The following is a 15,107-nucleotide window of genomic DNA, read 5'->3' as shown; positions in this document are numbered from 1 at the left end:
ATTTTAGGACACGCAAAGGGTGACCATTGACTAGCTATGTGGCCCCTATTCAATCATACGCTAAAAATTCTCATGTGACTAGAAAAAAAACCGGAAAATTCTTTTTAGCCGAAATATTGTCAAGCTTTCAAAGAAAAGACCGTTCAAAGAAAAATGCGCAAAAAAGCATAGTCAAACTAAGAAGAAAAAAACTGAAAAAAATCGAAATTCCATTTCTAAACGATTTTATTCAACGAAATGTAACATAAAATGATTTCAACAAAAGTTTTTGTTTGGTTCAACAGAAAAAAAGGGGGAAAAAAAGAAGAGAAACTGAACGTTGTCCCAATATTATACATTTTTTCCTGTGTGTGTTGCGAACCATTTTTTTGGAAAATAGAGCTGATTTGCAAATGTATCGCGCAAGTAAAAAAATATACACGCTTTTAAAATATTACACTTAGTTTACATATTTTATGTACATAACATTGTTTTTTGGTATATTAATAATTTCATCACATAAATGTGTCAGGTGTCGACGGTAAAAACTGAATAATTTCTTCCATTTGATTTGATTTGCGTGGCTTTTGGGAGCGCCCGCGCGTGCATATGGATTCGACTTTTTACAGATTCGATCCGTTTCGCTTTTTTCCGTCTCTTCTTTTCCTTTGTTTTTGCACGATGGTCACATATTTGTTTTTCGGTTAGTTTTTTCTATGGCAAAAATGCTTACAAATTGATTTCATTCGATCGTTTCTTTTGCCGTATGGTTGCTAATTTTTGTTTGTTTGTTTAAAAAGTCTCAAACGCTCAAACGTTGCATTTTTTTTTTAAATTTGAAATTGGTGTTTATTTTAGCCTAAAAAGCTTGAATTGGTCGATATAATCCTAGAAAAGAGAGATTTTATCAGTTTTATTTATGAACAAAATAGAGATGTTCTGGAGAATATACCGGTGTATCCGCACAAACGGGCCCGAATTGTTGGTATCAATACGGCGGCCGATGAAATTTCTGTCAATAGATCCGAACATTCGCATACAAGCAGATACATTTTGTCACCTTTAGCCGATATACTTTTGTGTAAGGCGATGCGTCTCATTCCAACTGCTCGCGGCAAATATCTGAAATGATACGAAATGAAGTGTGTTAGAAAAAAAAATCGTATATAAGCAACTTTATGCTAATAATATGTGGCTACTCGATATACAAATCAGATGACCAACAGTCACTTGTTCTTATTTGGCGGCAAACAATTGTAACTAAGCTGGATTGGATTCAAAATATTGAGCAGAGGAAATAACGCCTGCCCATTTTCTCAGCTAATCATTTTATTTTGAAAATTCTAAGGGAACTAATCACTATAACTGGTGTCTAATTTAACTTCTGAAGTCGTCTACTTTGTTTAAGACAATCAATTTGGGCCAGTCAACAGCCACATACAACTGAGTAGACTGTATAATTCATTTGTTTTGCACATCTGACAAGAATATAAACCAGCTTATGCCTGTGATGACTCTCGAATTTACCTGTACAGCATACGAGCTCCCGTCCAATAAAGCCAGTTCTTTTCAAATCGTTCACCATCATCACCCTCGAACACTTTAAATACGCTGATTATGTAGCCCGTAGATGGTGTTTGTGTCTTCTTAAAACTGCCCATTTCACTGCTGGTCAATGCTAACGGCGGTCGGCATATCGATGCCACTTCTGAGTATAGGTCCAAAGTATGTGCCGCTGTATATCTGTTAAATTGATTATTTTGATCGATGTGCAAATAGCAATTCAGATTGTGAATTGAGAAAAACGGTGGGAGAGAAAGAGAAAAGAATGGGTAAAATGTGAGTTTCAGTTTTGGTGAGAAAAGATGTTGCAGAAAACAGTTTGTGCGCTCTGCTACGAAAAACACATAGACACACGATGATTTTATGTGCAAATCAATAGAGTGTCGTTGAGGTGCAAAACGAGAGTAAAAAATTGGCGAAAATTTACGGGTCTGATATGAGTCTGTACACAGCGGCGGATCAAATAAAAATCGCATTCGATTTATCGCACACAATCAATAAACCATAAATGCGAATAAAGAAACAGAAAATATTAGAAGAAAAAAAAAATGCATTTGCAAGAAGCAGAGAATCGAAGAAAAAAAATGTAAGAATTTCATTAAAAATTTGTTTTTTTCTGGGTTTGAAATGCGATTTGAAAAAGAGAAAAAAATAAAAATGAAAAATGGCCAACATGATGGTTACCGTAACTTTTTCGGTTCAAATTTTGAGAGCGATGATCCACGAACACCCGAATAGAAATGAGCTGGGTCAGTTTGTTGCGTGTTTATCAGGTAGTATGCGATGAATGGAAAATCAGCTGTACGAAACAAAAACAAATAGAAAATGAAAAATAAAAATACATTTCAAGTTAATTATTCGTTTAAAAAAATAGAAAAGAGAAGAAAAAAAAAACAAGGGAGAAAAATTGGTGTGTTAACACAATTATAAGCACATACAATTGCGTTCCATGTTAACGAGAAGCATTCCGCCGATGGCCGTATTTGCTTGTTGGACCTCGGTCAAAAGTTCTGATGCGATGGCCCGTTGCTTCAGCAACGGATGACTTAATGGTGATTCGATTATCGGATCGATTGGCTCTAATGGACTCATCAAGTGTGCCAGTATACACACTTTTGGATCGGCTACCTCTAAAACACTTAATGGACCTTGCGCTTTTACATCTACTGAATCACATGGTGGTGGAAGCTAGAATGCAAACCAATCGCTTTATTATTTTTTTGCTTTTTTTGCATGTCCATTCTATCCCACTGTTCTGTCTAATTACTCGAGTTAATTTCAATGTAAAACTGATTAAAAGTCTAAATTATTTATATATCTAATGACCGGGGATCATGCCAACAAACGAAGAAAAAAAAACCCAGAACAACAACAACAACCAAATCAAACTTACGGGTATTCCAGCTGGAAGAAATCGGTCTAAACTGTGTACAGGTATGATAAAACAGTCTCGATCCAATGTGGATAGCGATATTGGTTCGTTTCGCGTACCAACAACTATATTATTCCCATGACCACTAAAGCTAACTGCTCGCTCGAAACATAATTTTTTCGTTATTTTTGTTGTTTATTTTTTCAAATGGGCAAATGATTTTGTTTAGATTTTTTCGATGAATCATGGCATGCACACATCAATCGGCGTCATCGTTGTTGTTGTCGTCCATCCAGTTGAGCCAAATGGAGGGTTGAAAAGCAGAAAAGAAACAGCGACAAAATTATAAAATTATTCACTAACAATAATTTGTGAATAGAAATGAAGTGAAAAAAGTAACACAACGAAAAAACAGACGTTGAATGAGAGATATAAAAATGACCTCGGTCGATGAGTACGACAGTGAGCTCGCCCTGAATTATTATTCCATTTGGATAAATGGCAAATATTAAATTATACATACAACTTAGAATGCTATGAATTATTTACGTATTAACATATTATTTCACATTTTTCTTGAAAATCCGACAAGAAAAACGGTCAAATGAAACTTTTCTTTGAGTTAAATCACCATTTGGACGAGGACGAAACAAAGCAAAGTACAAAACGAATGAAAAATTTAAAGACAACACAATATGGTTAATCATGAACTCAAAACAGCAAAACAAGACAACAAACACAATCAAAATCAATGTCTTTATGTATCAAATATGAAAATGGTCGACCATTTCGAAGCGAAAAGAAATTGAAGAGTGTTTGGAAATAATAACAATTAATCCTTGCCACTTCCGCACCATCAATTATAATAAATGCACATGAAATTAAATGAAATTATATGATGATGTTAATGATGATGAAGTTCAAACCTTGTCTGGCAGCTGTCGGTGTTGGTGCATCGTTTCGTTTTTGACTGCCGCCACCCCATCTGAAGAGTGACACAGATGGTCTGCGATCGATTATTGGCTGTGCTACGTCTATATCACAATGTTGTGGCATCGACAGTGATATAGATGCACCGATTGGACCACAACGGGGCTCTGAAAAAATGCAGTCGGTTGATTTTTCCATTCGTCTAATTCTTCTGTTTACTCAAGATACGTTCACAGATACTCATTCGTCATATATATACATATATACTTCGGTTTACATATTATTTATGGGACAATGGGCACGAGAGTAAAGACGAAATGAGTAAAAAAAAATGAAAACAAATGATCCGAGGAATGTCTAGTACATTTGCAAATATTTCAAACCCGTAGCTTGAAAACAACTTTGGGGAATTCTTTCCTTCAATTTTTTTTTTTCATTGAACCATTAGCACCTATGACAGTGACTGTGGCTGACTTTTCATTTAGGCTCTATTCATTGCAATTAATATATTGAATTGTATGGCAATCAACATGACCGAAATGTGTGCGTGTGTACTAAAACAATGGTAAATATTGTTTTTTTTTCTTCCTCTGAACCGTTTTTTTATGTTTTAGAGCATGAAACAGGCTGTCCGATTATAATAATTATCCAAAACAAACATGCCATTCATATCTATAATAATTATAGAGCATTAACCAAGTAATATAGATGAAAGTAAAAGAAAACCAAGAAATAGACAGAGTAAAAACACCTTGAAAACACCACACAAACACACACTCGAATTGGTAGTGCGAATTCCGGTTGATACGGTTAATTTTTTTCTTCTGTCATTTCCATTTCGTTTTGTTTTTGCATACATAAAGGTGAAAATAAGCTCATCAAGCTAAAAATTGGCTTCATTTCGTCATGATATTCCGAGGAAGTTCACAATCGACGATATAATATACATAATGGAGGATATGGATTGGGACGGGGTATTTTCGATGGTGGTGGTGGTGTTGGTAGAGCGCACAGCACGATAGTTACAATTCCGTTGACGGATTATATGCTGCGGCGACACACTGTTCAGCCATACAATCAATTTTACCATACAACGGGAAGTGTAACATACAATGCGAAGCCGCTTTTGCCTATCTACAACAATAATATATATAATTTTAACAACAATGACAAAAAAGAAAAATTTTCATCGGCTGACAAACTCAAGCATGTTGCCAAACGCAAAATGCCTAGTCACACGCTTACTTCTTATGCTTTTGACAATAAAAACACCAAAATGATTATTTGTGTACACAATATGAAATCGATTGATAGTTTATCGATCGATTTATGATTTGGAGTTAATACTATGGCCTGCACTTGGTTTGGACTTTTATTTTTCATTCTCTCTTTCCTTGTTTGTAGCGTGTTAAGTTGTTCAAAATTATGGCAATTGTTTACATGATTACAGAAATATACATACATGTGTGTATGTGTGTATGATCAAGTGGTGGTTTTTCCACATGCCGAAGACTCACACTTACGGATAAAGACAAACAATGGGACATTGAGTATGCGACACAGAATTTTCGGTTTTTTGTTTTTGGCAATAAGTGTCGCAAGTAAGTCGATATCATCGCGATGAAGGGAAGCAAAAATTATGTGCAGAACAAAGTATGGCCTATACTGTATAGGTAAACGTATATTGAAGATGGGAAAGAGAGAGAGAGAGATAGAAAGAAACTAACAGCAAATGATGAGATAGACAGAGAGAAAAATGCACACACACGTACACACACGTACACACACGCACACAACGGTCACACAACGGTGTAAAATCACAAACCTTCGCAGTCGTTCGAATTGAGGCCTCGATTTGGTGAAAAGAATAAATGCGTTCGATAGTGTACATCAGCATCCATATTACCATAGCCCATATCACGAGATCGTTTCACTTGGTTGCGTGTTGATTTCGGTTGTAATTTAATGCCGCCACCGCCTCCCGATTTTGCTCCTTCGCGAAAATTTTTCCGAAACATTAAATTCATTTTTGCGGCAATTAAACGCACTTTTCGACTAATCGAGTAATTATAGCTCAACGTTAAATTGGATTCGAATTGAGTTCAGGTTGGACCGTGAATTAATGTAAAGGTGATGCCCTTCGGCCACTTCGATGTGCGGCTTATATGTGTATGGTGATTTTGGGTTTTTCTTCTTGTTTTTTTTTCTGCACGTTCAAAATTCACAAATAAATCGTCGTAATGAGGAGGAGAAAGAGATGATGACGATAAAGCGAAATAGAATGGAAACAAGTAAATTTGTCAATTTGGCAGTGTCCGTTGAATTTGCAAATGGCATACACCGTACACATAAGCACACACACACACACACACTCTTGACTTATTCCACTCGGCTCTTGTAAGCCGCCGTATAACTTGTGGGATTTGTCGTTTTCGTGCGTAATAGATTCCGTGATTTGCTCGTTTTTCTCTGCTCAATTTTTGTTTTTGTGCTATTTTTTTTATCTTCGGTTCAGTCGAAGCCTTTGTGTGCGTTCATTATGCCGCGTATTCTACGCTGTGTTTACACATTTGTCAGCTCAACGATGTTGTCACAATGTCCTTACACCGTTGTCGTCGTCGCCGTTACCGTCGCTGCTACCGTTTGTGTGTTTTCTTTCTTTTTCGTTCGTTCGTTGCCGTTCATATACGGTTTTTCGGTGAAACGATGATATTTTTAGCTCCGCAAACGAACGAACAACAACAATAACCAAATAAAAACAACTGAAACGTGTAATTGTGCACGAAAAAAAAAATTATGAACGCCGACTGAGTGAAAATCCGAAATGAACGAACCGAGAGAAAAAAAAAATGTTTGAAAGAAAAGAAAGGAACGAAAAAAGTCTATTTAATCTACGCGCAACCTATTGACATGTTCATCCATTCGATTCAATTGTTCAATAAATCCGATTGGCACGATTTTAAATTGTGATATTGATTGAATTTCATTGAAATTTATTAATCAATATGTGTGTGTTAATGTCGACAATGTGTTAACTTTTCGATTTGATTTTTCTCTCTATGTCTCTTGCTCCTTTTGTGTAACTGTTGTTTAATGAAAATGCGAATTTTTTTCGATCGTCGTCGTCGTTGTCGTTCACTTTAATGACGCATTGTTATTTTATCAAATAAAAGTCGGTTTGGCGAAACAAAACACCGAAAAAAAACGGCCACTGTTTATATGTACGTCCTTTTTTTCATTGGTTGCATTGAAATAACATTGAGAATTATTTTTGCGTCATGATTTATGCAGAATCGCTGCCACTTCCAATCTATGTGTGTATCGATAGTGTACGTTGAAAAAAAAAATATTAAAATCGATTGAATTTAAATGTTTTAACTTCGAAAGCCGATTATCGACTGTTCCAAGGCTACACACAGTTGGAAATGAACACCAAACGAACGAACAAACAGACAGAGAAAACCAACGAATAATATCGCGAAATCTCGCGAATCAACTGCCCACTATTCAAATATTTCAGTTTGAATGCGCTTCGTTCTATTTAATCGAGAATACGAGAGAAGAGGGAGAATGACAAAAAAATCGGCAATTTTCCGGTTGAATCCGTACTCCGAACGCCTATATGCTTTGCCAATAAATTTTTTTTGCTTTGATGCTTTGTTTTATCTACTCCTTCTTTTTGTTTTGTATTAATTTGACTTTCTCTCTATCTCTCTCCGTCTCTGATATCTCGGTGTGTGTCCCTATCGTATTTTCTTCGAAATCGCGAATGAAAATCGTCGTTTCGCTTTAACTACATTATCGCCGAATGCGAAGGAGCTATAATCGAGTGTCGAACACGCGTATTAGGTACGCATCATCGAGGAGATACGTTTAGACTAGACCATCGGGCACATTTGGCGCTTTGTTTTTGTTATTCTTTCTGTATGTGGCGTGTGTATATGTGGGCCGTCGCGTACAGGACACACGCTTGCCTCGCAAAATGTGAACAGTGAGTGTGTGAAACACCGAAATGGGAAAATATTTAAAAAAGAAACAACAACGGAACGAGAGGCAACAGCGAATACATATTCAAATCGAAGTCAACTCGCGCGCGCTCGCTTGCTAGCTTCTAGCATGCGTTCAGTCAGATCCTTCACACACAATGTCAAAGTGCCACAACAATTGCGTCCATACACATGCATGACACATTTTGTCGTTGAGCGGTGCTCAACAGACATTGTACACACACAGATTCCGATACACTTACCCAGTCTCGGTCGCTTTCGTCTCATATTCATATTTCGCGGATACAAACAACGGTTTTCAACATAACCCATATCGATGACAAAACCAACGGCGGTCAACATAGCCGAGGAATTGCCAATGCCTTGCTCTATCCCTCTTTTTCTTTTTCGCTTGCTCGCTCGCTATTTTCCCATTAAACGGAAAACTGAACTGTAAGTGATCACTTTTCCAAACAAATCGAAATCGAAATCGAAATCGAAATTAAATGACCAACATATAAAGGCAACAAAATAGAACAATGTCACTGACTGAATGAATGCGCTGGTTTTGGCTTATTTTTTTACTTCACGACCAATCATGAATCACACAAGTTCAGATGGCTGTTCGCTCTTTTTTTCCTTGTCCCTCATGTACTTAATAACGAATACGTCGACATATATCACGAAGCGGGCGAACAGTGTCTTGTGTTGGGTGAGGACATGCATCAGTTTCATTGAAATTTTCAGCTTTCATTTTGTGCTGGAAAGCCATTGGCTGTTATTTTCGACGAGAGAATGTATCGTAAGGGAATGAGAATGAAAAGAATAACTCACCTTTTCAAAATGAATCCCAACAAGTTCATAAAATGTTACAACATCTACGGAGTACAGCAACTACCTGTTTGCTTCAAAACATAGCTATTTTACCTAAGAGCGATTCGTTGATAAAAATCACACGTAACTGCGAGTAAATGCATTTGCATTGGCCAATTCAGATACATTTTCGAATGCATGACCATAAAATATGAGTCGAAACAAAAGCGATTGGCCGACAAAATATGCAGCTCTTATTGCAGTCGACAGCAAAATTATTTGCATTATTTTTACCGGGTGCTTTCGAAGAAGCGAAAATCGTGCGCAACGTCCAGAACAAATTCGAAACTCAAATATATCAATTCAACCAAGAACAATATTTGTTTGTATATCCAAAGCTCGTTCGTTTGATCATTTGCTTCTGCTGTGCAGCTTGTAAAGCTCATTCATTCATTCAGCCACATTTTCCATACAAAAAATGTCGATCGTTTTTATTTTCTTTTGCTTGCTTTTCCATCAATCCAAAAGCTGAACTGTAAGCGATCACTTTTCCAAACAAATGAAACTGTAATCGAAATCGAATTTAAATGACCACCACATAAAGGCTAAAATAGAACAATGTCACTAGCGAAATGAATGCGCTGGTTTTTGGTTTATTTTTTAATTTACGACCAATCATGAATCACACCAGTTTAGATGACTGTTCGCTATTTTTTCCCTTTTTCGTCATGTACTTGATAACGAATACGCTGACATACATTGGAGGAGGAAAGAGAGAGAGAGAGAGAGAGAGAGAGAGAGAGAGAGAGAGAGAGAGAGAAAGAAAGAGCGCGCGGGTCTTGTCTTATAGAACATGAACCAGCTTCATTAAATTTTTATGGTAGCGTCAGTTAATTAGCCGTTTTCGATAGAGTGTCGGTCAAAATGTAGAACACACATTGAATGGCTTGACGAAATAAGCGAAAAAGGACGATTGAAACACATGGACACTTGGTCTTGATTCATTCGATTTTCGCCGTTGTCTTCATATTACTACAATTGAAGGCACATATATTTACGCGGTTACAATATATATTGAATAGAATAGCCCAATCATTTCATTCAAGTGTTGTCCTTTATTCGTGTTCCTCTTTCTAATTTCTACTTCCTTTTGAAATCAGTTCAGCAAATGAAATTTATGACAATCGGAATAGCGGACAGTTTTCCATACAAGAGAGAAACAAGAGAGAAATTGATATGGGGTTGAAATATGCTGGCAAAAAATGATTTATTTTATAGATTAGATATACTTGAATTTGATTCATTTCAGTTGGATTATGTTGGCAGCGTGCTGAATATCGTGTTGTATCGTTACGATAGGCCACGTTGGAATGAAATGCAATCGCTGTTGCTTATTGCTGTACGAAATGATAGTCGATTAAAGCCAATGTCATGGCGCTGTGGCATATGCCGTGTTATTGCTGCTGAAGGCAATAGCATAGACCTTGATTGAATTTACAAACGAAAGCCTGCCGCTTTGGCAGCAACAACAACATCGTGCGCGTTCAAACACACACACACACATCGCATATCTACCAACGCTGTCGGTCTGAGAATGAATATTCCAACATTCTCTCGTGCCGATGGATTTGGAATGGAAATCGAAATAAAGACTGAGAAAAAAGACTGAGCGAGAAAGAGAGCGAGAGAGAAAGCATTATCAGCAAAACATTGAAAATCAATCACATGTTGAAAGCGTCATGAATGCATCCAATCCTTTTGTTTACAATGCCGGCGCGCATGATTTATTATGACGGAATATATATCATATAGAATGGTATAGGCTAGAGGAAATGTCGGTATTGTTCGCCAATCATGCAAACAAACATCAATCGTCTCCACCACACACATACAAACCCATACACACACACAGTGTCTATCTCAATGTTTGATTCTCTATCTGAGCGCATATCGTTCACATTGCTGCTGAAATCCTGCAGTTGTTGCTCTTGTTGACGACGACGGATGCACTAAATAAAGTGCAATCAAAAACAACAAAAAAATTACCAACAACACCAAACGCGAATAGATTCATTTGCGAGTCTAAAAATAAGCACGCCAAAATATGAAACACGCCAAAATAGAAGCGCAATTTCAAAGATGGAGTGACAGGCAAAGCAAAATAGAGTGCAAAAAGGGAATCGCGCTAATAACGAAATAAATCAAATGTTGTAACATTTCGGTTTTTCGCTGGAAAATGTTTGGTTGATATTTTTGGTGTCTTGAAGAGTGGAAAGCGTGTGCGCGTGCGAGAGAGAGAGAGAGAGAGAGAGAGAGAGAGAGAGTGAAGGAAAGCGAGAAAAGGTTAACTCAGTTAATAAATAATATAGGTTATTTGCCATGAAATGAAATTCATTCAAACACACAGTCACAGGATGCCATAGATACAAGAGAATAACAATACACCAAAGTGCAGAGAAATCGCTGTTGTTGTTGTTGTTTTCATGAGACACACCACAAAATGTGTATGAAACATCGAGTCGATTCGGTGTATTTTTCAGGTCAACTCAGCATTATTTATGGTCGCGTGTATTTTGCACTGCCTCATCCGAAGCTCTACAGCCAAAAGTCTAGACAGCAGCATGATGAATATACACTCAGCTCGGCTCGTTACTTTGTTGCATCGTATTTTTTTTTCTTTTGCCTCTTCACTGTCGAGCTGTTAACATAATTTTACAGAACATCAAGCGCGCTATTGCATTCCCTGCCTTTTGATTGTGGCTTGGAGTTTTCCCCTCCCTTACATCAAAATCCACAACACACAAAAAGAAATATTTGAAAAGTTTCATTCCGTTTGTTTTTTTTTGCGCATTAAATACAGACTTTATGAAGGATAAAAGTAATGATAAACTTTTTAAACATTTAATATTTATCAGGCAGCCCAGGGAGAGAGAGAGGGAGAGAGAGAGAGAGAGAGAGAGAGATGGCATGACGTTAAACCTATTCAGAGGAGAGAAAAACAGAATGCTCGTAAAAAAAATCCTCTGCCGCAACGAAATGGAAAAGTGAGTGCATGTATCGTTAGCTCGGTCAAATAGAAATGAACTAAGAAATGAAATAAATGCACAAAACTTTACGACGTCCACATTTAAATTTTAAAATAAACTTGCCGAAGAAAAAAAATGGGAAAATTCGTGCACATGCAGAAAGTCATTATCGTGTGGTGGGAGAAGTTGATGCCCAGCTACACGATTGGCTCAACCATTCAATCCAATGCGGCTGTTTAAATTATTCGGTAATCAATCTCCTATTACAATATAGCATTCAGTTGAACTTTTCAACAAACCAAAACGAAAATGTGGTTTTTCAAGCTCATTTTTTTCCATTCAACCAGAAAATTTGAAGCAAACAAGTTAGAACTTGTAAAACTTGTTAAAGTTTGTTCAAATACATACCATGTAAGCTATCTTTCGGTCCATTTTTCGATGGTAGTGTAATTGCTGACAGTGGAATCGATAGAACGCTGCTTCCCGTTATGATGATGTCCGGATCGTTCATTGGGCATAGTGTGTAAGCGGCCTGTACACCTTTGCCCGGCGATGGACTCACTTTGCTATGTCGACCGCTTCGTTCATTCATCATTTTTCGTGTGGTTTTTCTAGTATGTGCAAATGCCAACCCGGGATTCAATCACCACAAAGCACAAATCAAAAGACAACACGACTCGTTCACACTATCTGGCATAACAAAATGTCGTCGATTTTGTAGCAAATCCCTTTCTTTAATATTCAACACACAAAACACACGTTGTCACTCTCATCATCCAATTACAAATGATGACAACGTAATAACTATCGGCTTTTGAAACTATCAAAGATTGAATTTGATGCATCATTTAAGTGAGACCGTGTTTGTCTTCTTTGGCGAATAAGTAGTCAACACGCATTTGAACAGATGCATTTCGCCGTTTCTCTCTCTCTCTCTCTCTCTCTCTCTCTCTCTCTCTTGCTACAGACTTCAATGATTATCCTTCGGTGCGGACGTTTTGTGCGTCAAACAAACGGTTTTTTCTTCTCCCGTCAACGATGTGACAAGCAGAAATAAGCAACACGAACGATACGACCGAATAAACCGAAAAAAAAAAACATATTCTTGCTAATATCATTACAAAATCTCGACATTCTTTGCACAAGTCTTAAGATGCATATTCACACGTAAAAAATGTTGCACACACCGAATTGTTTGCCTTTTATTCTCAATTATGCGCATTTTCTTTTGAACAACAACAATGACGAACAAAAAAATTATACACTTAATTTAAGCGATTCAGAACCCGTTTTCACTATTGTTGCTAAACGTTTGAGATCTATTTCGAAAAGTCTCTGCATGTCGCGTCAATATTTCTAGCTCTTCACCGTTTCTGTGGTGCTGGTTTGGTTATGGCATTTTTTTTTTGGTGTTTTCTTCATGTTTTTTTTCTTTCGGAACTGACTAAAGAGGCACTATTCAGAAATTAATCAAATGCATCACTTTGTTGTTGTATCACACGGTTTATTGAAGCGCGTCAATAGAATCACGATGAACCCATACGAAATTAACACGTTTTTCAAAATAAAAAAAAATATATAAAAAAGTCTAGTGTTGGCACACGAAATTGAAAATTCAAGTCAGGAAGCACTTGAATAGAACTCCATTGACAAAACAAATCGAAGGATTAACGGGTCGTCGAGGCAATGGGGAATATATGATCTGCACACCACTATAATATTCCACAGCAATCAACCAAGCAAACAAAAAAGTTTTTGCAATTCACCTGTTCTTCAACATCAGCTGTGCTGGGCTTAGAACGGTTACCATCAAATTGCTAAAACGAACTAAACTCTCTCTTTCACTCTCGGTGGCATGCAGCACCACACAAAATCGCAAACACCACCGAGAAGAAAACACACCAAATTGAAAATTGAACACAAATTGACAGCACACATCGAACCAGTTTCCCTAAATAATAATATAATAACGAGAAAAGTTATAGTGTTGCACAAAAATGTTCTATTTCGTGTGTTCACTTTTTGTGGCAATAGCAGAGGCAGCAGCAGCAGCCTATATATATAATCGTGTGTGTTTCTCTTCTCTTTTTTTTTTGGTCTCGTTCTATTCGTCCCAGTGGTTGTTTTGTTTCTCAATTGTTGGGCTTTAAGCTGCTGCTGATGTTTGCCAGCCCGCGAACCAAAAGAATTATTTTCTGCATACATAAAACCACTACGTATGCTAACTCACACTCTGCAACTGTGAGTCTGTATCGCTTGTGTGTGCTGTGTGTCTCTTTCACTCTCGCTATTTCTCTGCATAGATGTTCTGCTGCTGCTGCTGCTAATTTTTTGCCTGCTCTCGATACGTCTCAGTCACGGCTACATAACACGACACGCAAATACAATGTGTGCAATGCATACACGTGCTATGTAACTATCCGTATCATCAGCATCACTGGCTGCCACTCTATGTAGCGTCTAAATGCAAACGCGGTTTTCCTTTCTGCAGAACGAATGGGGTACAAAAGGAAAAAAACACACATCCAGACATGTGCATATTGAAGCGAGTGTGCAATATGCACCGTTTGCAGGCAATTTTCTCGCATTCTCCGTATGTAATCAAACACACATTCCTCAAACTCCACTTACAGCTTCTACGTGGGCACATATTTTTTCTCTCTGCCATAAAACATCTCCATTTTACCTTATCTCAATGTGGAATTTGATGATTAAATCCCATTTTTGTTGCAAAAAAGAGTGTCAAAGCATTTGATATCTGTATTGAATTCCAAATTATTTGTAACGAAACGATAAATTGTGTGTACGTTCATTTTTATTATAGAAAACGACACAGTTTGCTTGCAGTTGCAGAAAATCAGTTCAAGTCGACCATTTCCAATTGCAGTTTTTTTTTGTCGGTTTGTTGGTTTTTGTTCTGCACTTACACCACAGGCCATAAGTTTGGATACCCCTATGAAACGTTTGTTCCTACGATTTTTGAACCTTTTCACTTCAAATTTAGTATTGGATATGAAAATATATCGAAATTCTGACCGAATGGATGATTTGGAAGATAACATTTGGCCGGCCTATGGCCATCTTTTGGCCTTTGAGCTGTGGGAGCCAAAATCGAAGTCTTAAACGGGCCATCGGATTGAAAAGTTAAATACGCCATTGGAAAGGTCTTGAAAAGTAGATGTGATTTTTGGTATTAAACATCAAAATCGGCCGGCGTTTGGCCAAGATATGGCCGTTTGTAATTTTTGGCCGAAATTTTCAATCAGCCATATCTTGACCAAAAGCTGGCCGATTTTGATGTTTAATACCAAAAATGATACTTACTCTCTGAGACCTTTCCAACGACGTATAGCATGTTGAAATTGGACAAGCGGTTTGAAATTTAAAATTTTTGGGCCAAATTCATTCATAGGGGTATCCAAACTTATGGCCTGTGGT

General features: G+C 37.3%; 1 protein-coding gene across 6 annotated transcripts; it reads right to left on the bottom strand.

Annotated features, from left to right (window-relative positions):
- Nucleotides 1-207: 207 nt before the first annotated feature.
- On the bottom strand, nt 208-14,096 carry LOC129576785 (uncharacterized). Of its 6 annotated transcripts, none has more exons than XM_055462486.1 (8): nt 12,078-13,677; nt 3,841-4,011; nt 2,936-3,069; nt 2,481-2,730; nt 2,227-2,341; nt 1,507-1,722; nt 932-1,101; nt 208-867 (listed from the first exon to the last, which is right to left on the bottom strand). In XM_055462486.1, exons 1-8 carry the CDS (start codon nt 12,262-12,264, stop codon nt 839-841), a joined length of 1,272 nt encoding a protein of 423 aa, XP_055318461.1. In that variant the 5' UTR covers nt 12,265-13,677; the 3' UTR covers nt 208-838. The 6 variants fall into 6 exon arrangements, with proteins under 6 accessions (XP_055318461.1, XP_055318459.1, XP_055318460.1 ...); XM_055462484.1 differs by lacking the exon at nt 12,078-13,677 and adding an exon at nt 5,670-7,724; XM_055462485.1 differs by lacking the exon at nt 12,078-13,677 and adding an exon at nt 5,670-7,722 and having other exon boundaries at nt 2,233-2,341.
- Between the last annotated feature and the right edge of the window lie 1,011 nt (nt 14,097-15,107).

Source organism: Sitodiplosis mosellana, unplaced genomic scaffold, assembly GCF_009176505.1.
Source record: "Sitodiplosis mosellana isolate CC-2019 unplaced genomic scaffold, AAFC_SMos_1.0 Smas_scaffold_6191, whole genome shotgun sequence".
Lineage (NCBI taxonomy): Eukaryota > Metazoa > Arthropoda > Insecta > Diptera > Cecidomyiidae > Sitodiplosis > Sitodiplosis mosellana.
The sequence above is the reverse complement of the archived record's forward strand: the minus strand, read 5'-3'. Positions and strand labels throughout refer to the sequence as shown.

Coding starts and splice junctions, on each gene's coding strand:
- LOC129576785 (XM_055462484.1), bottom strand. CDS start 5,871: ATGAATTTAATGTTTCGGAAAAATTTTCGCGAAGGAGCAAAATCGGGA. Junction 3,070..3,840: donor ACCGACAGCTGCCAGACAAG/GTTTGAACTTCA, acceptor TCGAGCGAGCAG/TTAGCTTTAGTGGTCATGGG. Junction 2,731..2,935: donor TTCTTCCAGCTGGAATACCC/GTAAGTTTGATT, acceptor TTTGCATTCTAG/CTTCCACCACCATGTGATTC.